The 15,428-nt window shown below is 43.4% G+C and overlaps 1 protein-coding gene, 1 long non-coding RNA gene and 1 other non-coding gene across 25 annotated transcripts in view; 2 read left to right on the top strand and 1 right to left on the bottom strand.

The window, feature by feature from the left end:
- ADAT1 (adenosine deaminase tRNA specific 1) overlaps positions 1–15,428 on the top strand; it is a 44,635-nt gene that overhangs the window by 3,528 nt on the left and 25,679 nt on the right. For 17 of the 23 annotated variants that reach the window (XR_013375546.1, XR_013375545.1, XM_077890660.1 and 14 more), the window contains exons 5-9: positions 262–316; positions 772–902; positions 3,872–4,475; positions 6,836–6,981; positions 8,543–8,642. Coding sequence is in view for 21 of the 23 variants with exons in the window: in XM_077890660.1 (XP_077746786.1) it covers positions 262–316; positions 772–902; positions 3,872–4,475; positions 6,836–6,981; positions 8,543–8,642 (1,036 nt within the window). In the remaining 2 variants the exon portion in view is untranslated. Of the gene's footprint in view, positions 1–261; positions 317–771; positions 903–3,871; positions 4,476–6,835; positions 6,982–8,542; positions 8,643–8,729; positions 8,914–15,428 lie in introns of those variants that run through there. The other 6 variants (XM_077890746.1, XM_077890728.1, XM_077890736.1 and 3 more) reach the window with 3 other exon arrangements.
- Positions 3,872–14,037, bottom strand: LOC144309857 (uncharacterized). The gene is made up of 3 exons (XR_013375753.1): positions 13,783–14,037; positions 12,106–12,311; positions 3,872–4,598 (listed from the first exon to the last, which is right to left on the bottom strand). It is a non-coding gene; the product is annotated as an uncharacterized LOC144309857 (long non-coding RNA).
- Positions 5,005–5,144, top strand: LOC144311644 (U4 spliceosomal RNA). Its single transcript, XR_013377237.1, has one exon. It is a non-coding gene; the product is annotated as a U4 spliceosomal RNA (small nuclear RNA).

Below are 15,428 nucleotides of genomic sequence, written 5' to 3'. Positions count from 1 at the left end.
TAGAGGCCAGGAATGCTACTAAACATCCTACCTTCCACAGGACAGAGCCTCACAGCAAAGAACTTTTTAACCCAAAATGTTAGTAGTGCTGATTTGAAGAAACCCTGCATTGTCATCATTGATTGCAGTACTTCCTAACAGAGCCCTCCAGGAGCTACATGCCCATCCTGGCTGCTGGGGGAGTCCACCATGTTCAGCTTCCAGGAAACAGGGCCTCTCCAGGTTCTGTATGTCTTCACTAGTGTCCTGTCTTTGCCGCAGGAGACATCCTCAATGATAGCCATGCCGAGGTCATAGCCAGAAGGAGTTTCCAAAGGTAAAGGCACATCCCCAGAGAATCTGACTTAGCTAGTCGTGGGGGCCCCAGAACTTGCATTCCTAATAAGCTCTCAAGTAATACTGATAATGTCAGTCTGTGAGCTACACTTTGAACAGCACTTGACAGTGGTTCTCATGCCTGGTGTGTGGCAGAATTACCTACATTTGTGAAAACCCAGATTTCTAGGCCCACCCCTAGAGTTTCCGCCTCAGCAGGTCTGGGGTGGAACCTAAGAAGTTACATTTCTGATGAATTCCAGATGATGCTGGTGCTGCTGGTTCAGGGGCCACACTTTGAGAATCACTAGTCTAGATCATTGCCATAATTCCAAATCACTGCCAGTCCCGTCTATCCACGGCAACTCTTTCTTTGTTAGTAATCAACCAGCCAGAGTCTTTCCCCTCACCACAGAGACTGGTTGTTCATTCTGATAACATCTTGCTCCTCAATAGATACCTTCACTACCAGCTCCACTTGGCAGCCGCCCTGAAGGAGGATAGCATCTTTGTCCCTGGCACTCAGAGAGGGCTGTGGAAACTCAGACCAGACCTCTTGTTTGTGTTTTTCTCCAGCCATACACCCTGTAAGTATATTTCAGTCTTAGGATTAATGTTGCATTGTCTACTTCCTTGTGTCCTCTTATCTGTAGATACATTTCTCGAAAAGCTCTTCTGGCTACAGTGTAGCTATAAGCAGGGGACTGAATAGGCCACTGTTCCTGATCACTTCTCTACCAAGGAAAGACTGTGGTTCTCAGTTCCCAGTCAGGATTGGGAAGCTTCAAGCTGAAACCCCATAAGGTCTGAAACCAGCCATAGGGCTGAGAAGTCCAAAGCCCCAAGTTCTGTAGTGATTTATCCTGAAAGTCATTCTATTCATGCTTCATTCAACAGTTATTTTCCACTGCGTGTCAGACACAGTATGACATACCGGATATGTAACAGTGAGTAAGACCAGTTCCTTGTTTAGCCTTATAGAGCCCTTAGGGAATGTAGACAGTTATGATTAGTTAAGTTAAATTTCAGTGAATTATGTGGGGATGTTCAGTGCTGTGGTTGTGTTAGGCAGGAAGACCAGAGATAGCCTAAGGGTGATCACTGGTTTTTGTCTTGAAAATTGAGAATAATTTCTACTCTTCATAGACAGCAACTCAAGGATGGCAGTAAATTTTCATCACCCTTAAACCTTTGAAGTAAGAATATAATACTGACCTTTAAACATTAAACTCTAAAACACATGCAGCTAACACAAGAGCAGGTATACATACTCACTCTAAAGAGACAATAGCTGTCAAGACTTGGTCATAATTCAAATCAGAAATATAATACAACTTAAGGAAAAATGAGTCCATCAGAAAAAAACTGGTTGAGTTAAAGGCCAGAAAAATGACATACAGAGGTAGATAGGGCTCATCTGTGCTAATAGTGGATGCCCTGGTCCAAGAACTAAATGATGTTTCCTATTTTGGTGCTTCTCAAACTGTAATTTGCATATGAATCACCCACAGATCTTAATAAAATGTAGATTCAGATTCATTGGGTCTGGGATGAAGGCTAACATTCTGCGTTTCTAACCAAGTCCCCCTGATGCCAGTGGTGTTGGCCTGTGGACCACACTTTGAGTAACCCGGGCTTGGCTGATCAGGTGGCAGGCGTAGCATGATTGTGGAGAGAGAGGCATCTGCAGATCACAGCTAGCCCGACGGCCTAATGAGACCACATAAATCAGTGGTCCACAGGCTGGTCCATAGCCAGATGGGGAAAATCAGGACTGTAGTGAGTTTTTCAGAAAGCTAATTTCTTTCCATGTAAAGAATATGAGACTTTTATCTTTTTATTTTAAGTAGTGGTAACTAGGAAAAAAGAAATAAATCGTGGTAATTAGGATTTTTAACATTCTTCCTTGATGGAATACAAAATTGACCACCCTCTGTTGATCTTAAAATCTTCTGGAAATTTTAGTGATCTGTGAAATCAAAATCTAGAACCACTGATCTAACTGCCCTGGGCTAATGGATAATCTTTTAAAATATGATGTCCACCCATGGTTTGTCTCAGGATGAAAGAACACTACCTGGAAAATGTGACTGGCTCCCTTTGCATTTATTTGTCATTGCTAATTGATAACTTGGTGCCTGAGTTAGCTATTTCAGACCCTTACTTGTGAGTTTTATTAGCATGAGTCAGCCTCTCGAGTTTAGGCATCAAACTGTCTAGATCAAATCTCCAAGCCTTTCAGAATGGGAAGTGGGCCCCAGTCAATTCTCCAAAGTCTCTGTCACCTTGTGAGGTCTCTGGAAGCCCGCCAGCTAGCCTCTCTGGCAACACGCCCACTTCTGCATCTCCTGCCTTTCCCACTCTTAGGTTATAAAGGCTACAGATGTATTATTTACACACTTTAGAAAAAACACACATTAGGTTAGTGTTTGAAGAAGTAGCTCTTCTCAAGGAGAGGCTGTGCTTTTTACCAATCTCTGGTTTTCTTTGCTTCTGTTTGAGGACAAAGGTCAGAAAGCTCTAACCCAGCACAGGGAAATACCATTTGTGTAATTCACTGCAGTCTGTACTGTGAGGATATGCACATAAATCTCCAAGATGGGGGAATTATGAACGTTTTTGCCAAACATATTTTTTTTAACGTTTTTTTTTTTTTTAATTCACGAGAGAGAGAGAGAGAGACAGAGACACAGGCAGAGGGAGAAGCAGGCTCCATACAGGGAGCCCGACACGGGACTCGATCCTGGGACTCCAGGATCACGCCCCAGGCCCAAAGGCAGACGCCCAGCCACTGAGCCATCCGGGCATCCCACCAAACATATTTAACCATGAAATCAACCTCCCACTTTTGTTTACAAAGCATTTTATGGGGTAACATTCCACAAAATGTTCTTGGGAAACCATGCTCTTTATAAACCAAGGGTTCTCAACTCAGGAGAGTTTTGCTTCTCGGGGGAAATTTAGCAACCTCTGGGGACACTCTGATGGTCAGACTGAGGGTTGCTATTGGTATCTAGTAGGTAGAGACTGAGAAGCTGCTAGCCATCCTGTAACGTAAAGGATAGCCCCAACAGCAAAGAATTATCTGCCCCAAAATGTCAGTACTATGAAAGTTGACAAATCCTGGTCTAAATTAGTATTTCCAAAACTTCCTGTGATGAGAATTACCTGGGATCTTATTAAAGTATTCTGTGTTCCAGATTCTTCCACCCCAGAATTTCTAACTCATTGGGTCTAGGTAGGACAGAGCTGCAAAGGATTCTTACTTGGGAAATTTGGGCAAGTCTTCCTAATTCATCTCAGGTCATCTGGGAAAATATAATTAAATTCTGGTTAAGACAGTGGTTCTCCTCTCATCAGAATGACCTGGAGAGCTTGTTAAAACACACTGCTTGGTACCACCTCTAGAGTTTCTGATTCAGCAGACTTCACTGTGGGTTCTAAGAATTTGCATTCTAACAAGTTCCCAAGGGACATTGATGTGGCTGGTCCACTGGTGTTGTGGAGAGAGAGGTTTTGAGAACCACTGGTTTTTAAGGGCTTCCTTCTCCTGCAGGTGGGGATGCCTCCATCATTCCAATGCTTGAGTTTGAAGATCAGCCCTGTTGTCCTGTCAGTAGAGATTGGGCCAATAACCCATCAGTAGAAGCCGATGGTAACCTGGAAGCTCCTGAAAATAAAAAGAAATGTGAAGATCTGGGTAGTCCTGTGACCAAAAAGATGAGGCTTGAGCCTGGAATTCCTGATGGTGTGGGTCACCATCAGAGTTTTGGCAATCAGGAGAGTGGCCCAATCCCACCAAGTATCAGTGGCTCTAATCTCACCACACAGGAACTGGCCACTGTCACTGGAATGGCCCCCAGTGGTGCCAAAGTGGTGGATGTTTATAGAACTGGAGCTAAGTGCGTGCCTGGAGAAGCAGGAGACTCGGGGAAGCCTGGTGCTGCGTATCACCAGGTGGGACTGCTCCGAGTGAAGCCAGGCCGGGGAGACAGGACTTGCTCCATGTCCTGCAGTGACAAGCTGGCACGGTGGAATGTCCTCGGATGCCAAGGGGCACTGTTGATGCACCTTCTGGAAAAGCCCATCTACCTGTCAGCCGTAGTGATTGGGAGATGCCCATATAGCCAGGAAGCCATGCAGAGAGCTCTGACTGGGAGGTGAGCAGGGAGGGAGGTGTCAGCTGGAACGGTCTTTCCAAGAAGCAGTGTGAGAGTATGTCCAAAGAGCCTTTAAAATGTCCATACGTCTTGATCCAGCGGTTCCATTGCTAGGAATTCGTCCTAAGGAAATGATTAAGAAAGTCCTCATTTAGCTTTGCGTGTAGTCATTTTTAAGAAAGAAAAGGAAACCAGTGAAATGGCCAGCCATAGATTAAGTGATTTTTGTTAAAACTACTACTGATGAATATTTGACCGGGAAAGAGGCTCATAATTTTATTTATTTATTTTAAAGATTTTATTTATTCATGAGAGACACAGAGAGAGGCAGAGACATAGACACAGGGAGAAGTAGGTTCCATGCAGGAAGCCTGACATGGGACTCGATCCTGGATCTCCAGGATCAGGCCCTGGGCTGAAGGTGGTGCCAAACCACTGAGCCACCCAGGCTGCCCGAGGCTCATAATTTTAAAGAGCAAGTTAAAAGATACAATGAGTTCATTTGGTCTTAAAGTACATATGCAGATGAAGCTCTGCGCAGTAGCAGTATTGTAGCCAGTGAGGGTTATCCGAGGCACGATTATTGCTAATTGAAAATTACATATGCAGATGAAAAAAAAGTTGTGGGAGAATATACACCACAGTATTAATATGATCACTTCTCTGAGTGTTTTTTGTCTGTTTGTGATTACTCTTTTTTTTTTAAGATTTTATTTATTTATTCATGAGAGACAGAGAGAGAGAGAGAGAGGCAGAGACAGGCAGAGGGAGAAGCAGGCTCCATGCAGGGAGCCTGACGTGAGGCTCGATCCTGGATCTCCAGGATCACACCCCCGGCTGAAGGCAGTGCTAAACCACTAAGCCACTGGGGCTGCCCTCTGATTATTCTCCTTTCTCGTTTTTCTGCTGTGCACATATATATTGCTACCATAATTTTTTAAAAAACATGAACAGCAATGTTAATCTTTTAAAAGATAAAAGACAAAAAAGATGATCATTCAAGTGTAGTCTCCCTCAAGAAGGGCAGCCAGGCCAAGTTAAGGCTAGGTAACTGAGGGCAGGGTGAGGCCATGGCCAGGAGAGGCCTGTCATGTCAGATGTGCTGCTCCCGAGGCCGAGTCCTGGGAACAGACGCACTCATTCCACTCCTAGGTGGGTACATACCCAGGAGAAATAAAAACACACATCCACATCAAAACTTGGACATGAAGGCAGCCCAGGTGGCTCAGCGGTTTAGTGCTGCCTTCAGCCCAGGGCCTGATCCTGGAGACCTAGGATTGAGTCCCATGTCAGGCTCCCTGCATGATGCCTGCTTCTCCCTCTGCCTGTGTCTCTGCCTCTCTCTCTCTCTTTCTCTCTCTCTCTGTGTCTCTCATGAATAAATAAAATCTTTATTAAAAAAAAAAAATTTGGACATGAATGTTCATAGCAGTACCAGTCATAATAGCCACAAACTGAAAGAGCCCGGATGTGCATGGATAAACAAAAGGTAGTAGACTGTTACAGTGGATCGTCAGCCACGAAACAGAGTGAAGGCCAGTTACATGCTATGACATGGATGAGCCTTGAAAGCTTTATGCTAAGTGAGAGGGGCCACAGAGTGTATGATTTCATGAAGTGAAACTTCCAAAATGGGCAAATCCAGAAGTAGATTAATTAGTAAGTGCTGGAGAAGGGCATGGGGAGTGACCGCTGATGGGTGTGGGGTTTCCTTTTGGGAATGAAATGTTAGAAACTTAGGTTGTGGCAACAGTGGCACAATTCCGTGAATATACTAAAAACAAAAAACCCCATGAATTCTATGTTTAAAATGGATGAGTTTTATGGTATACAAACTATGTCTTATATAATAAGATGTTTTAAACAAAAGCATCCTAGGCACTATGCCTGAGACAGTCTCTGTGTTTTCCATACTTTCTCTATTCTGAGACTTTAAAGCTGCTGTCTGCTTAGTTCCAGAGCAGCCTCATGTTGGCATCTAGATTGTGTGAAAGACTCAAGAGGGGAAAACAAAGCTTTTATATTATAGGACAGTTTTGGTTTCTAGTGTGTTTGGAGGATGCCTTAGGGAGCAGATGCCAACAAATTAATATTTCTGTTTAAGGGTTTGAAATCTTTGAAAGCCAGTGCCAGGGCTGGAGTTTAGTGTCCCTGCCGTCACTGAGGGTGGGGACTCAGCTTGTTTTCACTTCAGAGCGATAGGAAGGGATCTCCCTCCGGCCAGAAGATTCACGTGCTCTAGATACTGTTTGGTCACATACTCTCACCGAGACACAGGGGTGCTGAAATGGTCCATGGGCCTAGACACTGTCTTTCTCCAGGAGCATCCCAAAACTGAGTGCATTTTCCTTCACATTTAGGTGTCAGAACGTCTCAGCTCTCCCCAAAGGCTTTGGAGTTCAAGAAGTGAAAATACAGCAGTCAGGCTTACTATTTGAACACAGCCGCTGCGCCGTGCAGGCAAAAAGAGCTGACGGCCCAGGCAGACTTGTTCCTTGTGGCGCAGGTAAGGTATCCGCGTTCCACTTGCCCCAGAATAACTTTGCCCCAGGCTGTGGAGTGGCCTGGAAGGGGCTACATCCATGCAGCTTGGGAAGGCCACCTATTACCAGAGTGGTCAGTAGTGCCAGCTTGGGACACATCTATACTGGGTCCAGTTCATACTGTGCCTGACCCTGGGCAACCTACTTACCCTGTCTTAGCCTCGGGTTCTTTATCTTCAGAGAAGATACAGAAGAAATATCATTTCTTAACAACTAATCTTATTAATAGGGGCACCTGGGTGGCTCAGTGGTTGAACATCTGCCTTTGGCTCAGATCATGATCCAGGGTCCTGGGATTGAGTCCTGCATCAGGCTCCCTGCAGGAAGCCTGCTTCTCCTTCTGCCTATGTCTCTGCCTCTCTGTCTCTCATGAATAAATGAATAAACAAAATCTTAAAAAAAAAAATCTACTCTAGCTTTCTTGGTAAATTATAGGCTATTTTTTAAAAATCCAATTAATAAAATGGACAGAAGACATGAATAAATGTTTCTTCAAAGAAGACATCCAGATGGCCAACAGACACATGAAAAGATTCTCGACATCACTCGTCATCAGGGCAATTGCAAATCAAAACCATAATGACATATCTCCTCACCTATCAGAATGGCTACAGTTAACACAAGAAACAACTGTTGGCAAGGAGGTGGAGAAAAAGGAACCTCCTTATACTGTTGTTGGTGGGAATGCAAACTGGTTCAGCCACTGTGGAAAACAGTATGGAAGTTCCTCGAAAAATTAAAACTACTCTGTGCTCCAGTATTCACACTACGAGGTATTTACACTAAAAGTACAAAAACATTAATTCAGAGTTACATGCACTACTGTGTTTTTTGCAGTATTATTTACAATAGCCGAGCTATGAAAGCAGCCCAAGTGTCCATCAAGTGATGAATGGATAAAGAAGATGTGAGATAGATATACAGATTGATCAACAGATAAAATGAAATACTACTCAGCCATAAAAGAAAATGAAATATTGCCATTTGGAATAACATGGATGCAGCTAGAGTGTATTATGCTAAGCAAAATAAGTCAAACAACATATGATCTCACTCATGGAATTTAGGAACAAAACAAATGAACAAAGGAAAAAAAAAACACACAAACCAAAAAAACAGACTCTTAACTCTAGAGAACAAACTGATGGCTACCAGCGGGGAGGGATGAAATAGATGGTTTATAAGAGTAGGCTTATGATGAAAAAAATATTTTCTTATGAGGATTAAATGGGAAATCCTATTTCATGCATTGACTGTATGTCCACCATATAATAAATTCTTAGTTGTTAAGAATTTATGAGTTGTTAAGAATTTATGAGTTGTTAAGAATGAATAATGATGAATAATGAACCTCTTCTTTATATTACTGTACTATGGAGGCCAAGCATCAGAGTGGCAGCCATTGACTCCGATGTCCTATCTAGCTCCCATGGGTCTGCAAAGAGGGAAATATTTTTGGGGAAACACTTCTGACATTCACAAGAAACTGAACAGTTTTAACCTCAGAATCTTGTCTCTTCATAGCCATCAGTTGGAGTGCAGTTCCTGAGCAGCCACTGGATGTCACTGCCAATGGTTTTCCGCAGGGAACAACAAAGAAAGGAATCCGGTGCCTTCAGGCCAGGTACAGCATATTGGGGCAGAAGGGAGATAGTGGTTGTGCAGGCACCTTTTACCACTATGTAATTCCGGAACATCTTCATCACCCCAGAAAGAAACCCTGCAGGGATCCCTGGGTGGCGCAGCGGTTTGGCGCCTGCCTTTGGCCCAGGGTGCGATCCTGGAGACCCGGGATCGAATCCCACGTCGGGCTCCCGGTGCATGGAGCCTGCTTCTCCCTCTGCCTCTGTCTCTGCGCCTCTCTCTCTCTCTCTCTGTGACTATCATAAATAAATAAAAATTAAAAAAAAAAAAAAAAAAGAAACCCTGCACCTGTGAGCAGTCAGTTCCATGCCTGACTTCAGCCCCTGACGTCCACGAATTTACTTTCTGTCATTGTATTTATCCACTCTAGACATTTCACTGCATGAAATCATACGATATGTGGCTTAATTTACTTAGCATAAAGTATGCTTACTTAGCATAAGGTTTTCAAGGCTCATCCATGTTGTAACACGTAATAGTAACCTGTATACCGTTGTATCGATCTAACCACTTTCTGTTTATCCATTCTTCCATCAATGGACATTTGGGTTATTTCACTTTTGTGCTATTAGGAATGCTGCTGCTGCAAACATTTTATCATGAGATATCCGGTGGACATGTTTTAAATTCTCTTGAGTATACTTTAGTGTGGAATTGCTGAGTCATATAATGACCTTGGGGGTTTTTTGCTTTTTTGAGGAACTGCCAAACAGTTTTCTATAGCAGCTGCACCATTTTAAACTCCTACTAGGGATTTATGAGACTCAGTTACCCTACATTTTTTACCACATTCGTTATTGTCTGTCTTTTTTATTGTAGCCATTCTAGTGGGTATGAAGTGCTATCTCATTGTGGGTTTTTTTTTTTTTAAGATTTATTTATTTATTTATTCCTAGAGACAACAGAGAGAGAGAGACAGAGGGAGAAGCGGGCTCCATGCAGGGAGCCCAATGTGGGACTCGATCCTGGGTCTCCAGGATCACACCCTGGGCTGTAGGCGGCGCTAAACCACTGCGCCACCAGGGCTGCCCTGTTTGTTTGTTTGTTTTTTAAGATTTTATTTATTCATGAGAGTTACAGACAGGCAGAAGCACAGACAGAGGGAGAAACAGGCTCCCCTCCGGGAGCCTGATGCAGGGCACAATCCCAGGACCCCTGGATCACACCCTGAGCTGAAGGCAAACACTCAACTGCTGAGCCACCTAGGCGTCCCTCACTGTAGTTTTGATGTGCTATTCCCTAATAATTGTTCAAGCTTCTTTTGATGTTGGGCATTTTTTCATATACTTATTAGCCATTTGTCTATCTTCTTCGGAGAAGTATCTATTCTTATCCTTTGCCCATTTTTAAACTTGGTGTCTTTATCTTTATTGTTGAATTGAAGGATTTCTTTATATAAAATGGATAGTCTTTTATCACATATGTATTTAAACATATTTCCTGCAGTTCTGTGGATTGTCTTTTCACTTTTTGAAAGTATCCTTTACGGCACAAAAGTTTTAAATTTTCTTGAAGTCTGTTTTATCTATATTTTTCTTTGGTGGTTTGTGCTTTTTGTGTCACAGGTAAAAAAACCATTGCCTGATTCAACATCAAATAGATTTGCTTTGTTTTCTTCTCATAGTTTTATAGTTTTTTTTTTTTTCTTAAGATCTTATTTATTCAAGACAGAGAACATAAGCAGAGGGAGAGGGAGAAGCAGACTTAACTGCTGATAGGGAGCCTGATAATGCACTCTGTTGCAGGATCTCAGGATCATGACCTAAGCCAAAGGCAGACGCTTAACTGACTGAGCCACCCAGGTGCCTTCAGTTTTATAGTTTTAGCTCTCAGGTTTATGATTTTGACACAATTGAATTAATTTTTCTATAAGGTGTGAGGTAGGGGTCCAATTTCATTCTTTTGCATGGAGATACCCAGCTGCCCTGCCACCATTTTTTTTGGAAAGACTGTTCTTTCCCCTGGAAGATTTTGAAAAGAACACTTTCTTGGGCTTTACCATTAGGAATTCTGGTTTCATGGGTCAAGGTTGGAATCCAAGAATCATTTATGAAGCTTGACAGTGATTGGACTGGCAAAAGGGGAACCATGAAAGCAAGACTTGTCATCTTCAAATTGGCTTTTACTGAAATGTAGAGCATATAGTCTGCTGGACATGAGACTCCCTGTGTGTTTGAAGGTTCATGCATCTGCCTTACTGATCTTTTTTTTTCTGAATGTTCAGAGATGCCACTCTGCTTTTTTCTCTTAGTAGTCTTCAATAGCCTGAGGGTGGGAGGGGTTTCAGGGGAATGACCTCTCCACCAAAGGTATTTACATCTCAGGTGGATTGAGCTGCCACTGAGTGACTGTTGTAGAATCCCATCATTTACAGGTACAGTTAACCCCTGAACAATGGATGAGTTTAGGGGCACTGACACCCCTTGCATTTGAAAATCCATGTATGACTTGATTTCTCAAAAACTTAACCACTAATAGCCTGTTGCTGACTAGAGGCCTTACTGGTAACAATCGGTTCAAAAACATGTATTTCATACTATCTTCTTTTTTTTTTTTTAAAGAGAGAGGGCATTCATGTGCATAAGTGGAGGGAGGGAGAAAGGGAGAGGGAGAGAGCATCTTAAGCAGGCTCGACACCCAGTGTGGAGCCCATCACAGGACTCCATCTCACAACCCTGGATCGTGACCTGAGAGTAAATCAAGAGTCGGATACTTAACCAGCTGAGCTACCCAGTTGCCTGCTTATGTGCTGTATTCTTACCATAAAGTAAACTAGAGAAAAGAAAGTGTTAAGAAAACTATAAGGACATTAATAATGACAATGCTGTATTTATTGGGGAAAAAAACCCTTGTGTAAGTGGACCCTGTGCAATTCAAACCCATGTCATTCAAGGGTCAACTGTAGTTCTTTTCACTCTGAGTTGTTTTTCCATTTCATTACTATTTCCTCACAAAAAGTTGTAATTAAAGTTTACAGGTGGATTTCTTTCTTTTTGATGCTTATTTGCCAGCCTCAACACAGACAACAATAACAGCTTACATGTTCTTAGACTTTAAAATTTTATTCTTTGCAACCACTAACCTGGGTTCCAATAGCCTAGTCTGTGGACTCAGACAATTTCTTATGGTGCCCTAGGCTGTTGAATTGAGTGATATTTACAAAATTAGGGGTGGAGGCTTTTGGATCAGTTTTTCCCCAAGGGCCTTCTAGCTTCAGACCACTGTTTGCATCTCTCCGGGACCAGCTCAGCCACAGACCAGAATGTGTTAACAGAGCAGGTTGTGCCTTCACCGGGACCAGATTTCCTGCAGAGTTCCCGCTCCACCTGCAGTGACAGGCCAGCAGCAGCCGTTCTGGCTCTTCCCACCTGATTGAAGCTGCAGTTTGTGCTTTGCTCAGATCTCAATGGTCTTCTTCTCTGAGAATCTACACCCTCTTTTACCTTAAAAGGTCAGCTGCCTCTGCTTTCTGGCTCACAATCACCATCCTCTTTTCCAATTCCGGTAGTACTGTTCTCCTGCTGGTCCCAGTATGCTGGTGCTTTCTGTTGCTTGGGAGCGCTTCCTGTCCCCATGCTCGCTCTGTCTCCAGTTATCCACATGACTTGGGACAAGTCCAGTTGCTGTCCGGGCCTTTGTGCCTTCGTATCTGTAAAATGAGGATATTGAAATAGATGATTTGAAGTCTCTCTGATGAGAGGCAGACTCGTACAGGGAGGAAGCGTATGGGGGAAGAGAGCAGCAGCTTTACAGTTCAGGAGACTGATGTTTCATCCCTGGTTCCCTAGTGTGTGACCTTGGGAAAATTCCTTTACCTCTCTGAGCCTCCATTTCCCCAACTGTAGAGCAAGGGTAACTAACTGTGTTTCCCCCAGGAATGTGATGAGAAGTGCCGGCAAATGTGGTGCCGGGTACTTGCCACAAGCACCTTGTTCAGATTGATTTTCCCTTCACTTGTCCAGTGAAGCTTCATAGTATGTGTGAAAGAGTCAGAGTTTCTTCTGCTGGAGAGAAAACAAGTTTTTCTCACTGTTCATTCCCAAGTGCTGGCATCCTGGAACCACCTTCTTTAGAATTATGGGGAATATGAATGCAGAGTGGGATGTTAGAAACATTTATATTCTAATGGAATACGAGAAGAAAATACTTAAGTCTTTGTGTTCTTTTATACACGATGCATTAATAACAAACACCAAGTAAAGGACCCTCCTTTTCAAAAAGCTTCGTTTTTACTTTTTTCCCTTAAGTGGCAAATCCTTTTCCCATCCCAGAGCATCCTGGAGAGATCATGACATACTTCATTGGATTGTAAAAGAAGAGTGAGGGATTAAAAAACAAACAAAAAACCTAAGTGTGTCTAAGTTTGTTAAAGATAGGGTGAGATTAAGAATACCAATGTAAATATGTAATCTTTTTTTTTTTAATTTTTATTTATTTATGATAGTCACAGAGAGAGAGAGAGAGAGAGGCAGAGACACAGGCAGAGGGAGAAACAGGCCCCATGCACCGGGAGCCCGACGTGGGATTCGATCCCGGGTCTCCAGGATCGCACCCTGGTCCAAAGGCAGGCGCTAAACCGCTACGCCACGCAGGGATCCCATGTAATCTTTAAGAAATTATACTTATTGAGGCACCTGGGTGGCTCAGTCAGTTAAGTGTCTACTCTTTTTTTTTTTTTTTAAGATTTTATTTATTTATTCATGATAGACATAGAGAGAGAGAGAGGCAGAGACACAGGCAGAGGGAGAAGCAGGCTCCATGCAGGGAGCCCGACGTGGGACTCGATCCCAGGACTCCAGGATCGCACCCTGGACCAAAGGCAGGTGCCAAACCGCTGAGCCACCCAGGGATCCCCAAGTGTCCACTCTTGATTTCAGCTCTGGTCATGATCTTGAGGTCGTGAGATCCAGCCCTAAGTTGGGCTCTGCACTCAGTGTACAGTCTGCTTGGGATTCTCTCCTTTGCCCCCTGCCTCCCCCTCCCCTCCCTCCCCATCTCTGCCTCGCCCTCTCTCTCAAATAAAATATTTTAAAAAAGAAAGAAAAAAGAAAGAAAAATTACACATGTGTATAGCTTTCCTGGCTCTTTGATCCACCAACCAGCGTTGTTAACCAACTCACCAGGAAGAACCTAACATCCAAGAGTGTAATCCAGGGCACCTGGACAGCTCAGTCGGTTGGGTGTCTGCCTTTTGGCTCAGATCATGATCCCAGGGTCCTGGGATGGAGCCCCACATCAGGATCCCTGCTCAGCAGGGAGCCTACTTCTCCCTCTACTTCTGCAGCTCCCCTTGCTTGTGCTCTCTTGCTCTCCCTGTGATGTAAATAAAGTCTTAAAAAGAGAGAGAGCAATTCTTGCTGCTAAAAGGAACCAAGGCTCCTTGGGAGAGTGGTGGCCAGCAGCCACCAGGAGAATTCTGTGCTTCACAGATAACATGAGCGGTTACTATTGAGTAGGTCTTGTAGACAGAGAAATTACTAGTGTGGTCACTCTGTTCTGCTGTTTAATAGGTCTTGAGAAAGGTCGTACTTCTCTGGAGGGAGCCCTTGTTTAGCAGAGGAGAGGTTCCCAGTATCCCCCTTCTAGCTTAATAGCTATAATACCTTAACATTACTCATTCAGCTGAAAACATTCACAAGAGAAAATGCTGTTGTTCCTCCAGAGGGAAGAATGCTAGGACCAGTTACAGAGCAGGTGTCAAGTTAGCTCACTAACACGGATGTCTTCTTAGAGTGACGTTTGAGGCCTTGACATTTCACCACAGTGTTGGTGGTAGATAGAATCCATTAGGGCACCTTAAGTGATGTGTTTAACAAACTTTTATGTGGACCCTTCTCCAGGTCCAGATAGGCATGGTTGATTGCTAAGTCCTCTTGTTTTGTTTTTATTTTTCGTTTTGCAGCAAAGCAAAGTTTATTGAGCAATAGCAAAGTAATAGTACAAAGCTCCCAAAGAGAGAGGGGAACCTGAGAGGGTTGCCCTAGGGCTTCATGTTTTGGTGAATGAAATGCCTTGATATGCTTCATTAATGCAATAATGTGATGATAATCATAATCATAATAAAGCCAGATGTTCTCTCATAGTTGCACATCATTGGCCCCTGGGCTGTAGCAAAAGTTTCATGGGCTCACCTGTCAGTATTTCAAAAGAAAGCATGACTATCTGGGCAAGATACTTAGTTTATTTTTTATGTTTTCCCTTTGCTGATTCTGGGTGATGCAGGCAGTGGAAATGTTGACTCTGTAAGACTCTAGACTTCTGAACAAAAACGTGCATGGCCCCGTTCCCCAAAATGATCAAACAGACTCAGAAATACAGAGAAAGGGACGCCTGGGTGGCTCAGCGATTGAGCATCTGCCTGCAGCCCAGGGCCTGATCCTGGAGACCCGGGATCGAGTCCCACATCGGGCTCCCTGCATGGAGCCTGCTTCTTTCTCTGCCTGTGTCTCTGCCTCTCTCTCTCTCTCTGTGTCTCTCATGAATAAATAAAATCTTTAAAAAAAAAAAAAAAAGAAATACAGAGAATAAACTAGTGGTTGGAAGAGGGGAGGGAAGGATAGGGATGGGCAAGAATGGGTGAAGGAGATTAAGAAATACTTCCAGTTATAAAATCAATAAGTCAGGGACATGAAGAGTACACATGGGGGATACCGTCAGTAATATTGTAATAGCTTCGCATGGTGACAAACAGTAACTGCGCTTACGGTGATGAGCATTTTGTGATGTATATAATTATCACATCACTATTATACACCTGAAACTAATA

This window comes from Canis aureus, chromosome 3, assembly GCF_053574225.1.
Source record: "Canis aureus isolate CA01 chromosome 3, VMU_Caureus_v.1.0, whole genome shotgun sequence".
Lineage (NCBI taxonomy): Eukaryota > Metazoa > Chordata > Mammalia > Carnivora > Canidae > Canis > Canis aureus.
Note: the sequence above shows the minus strand (reverse complement) of the source record. Positions and strands in the feature narration are given on the sequence as shown.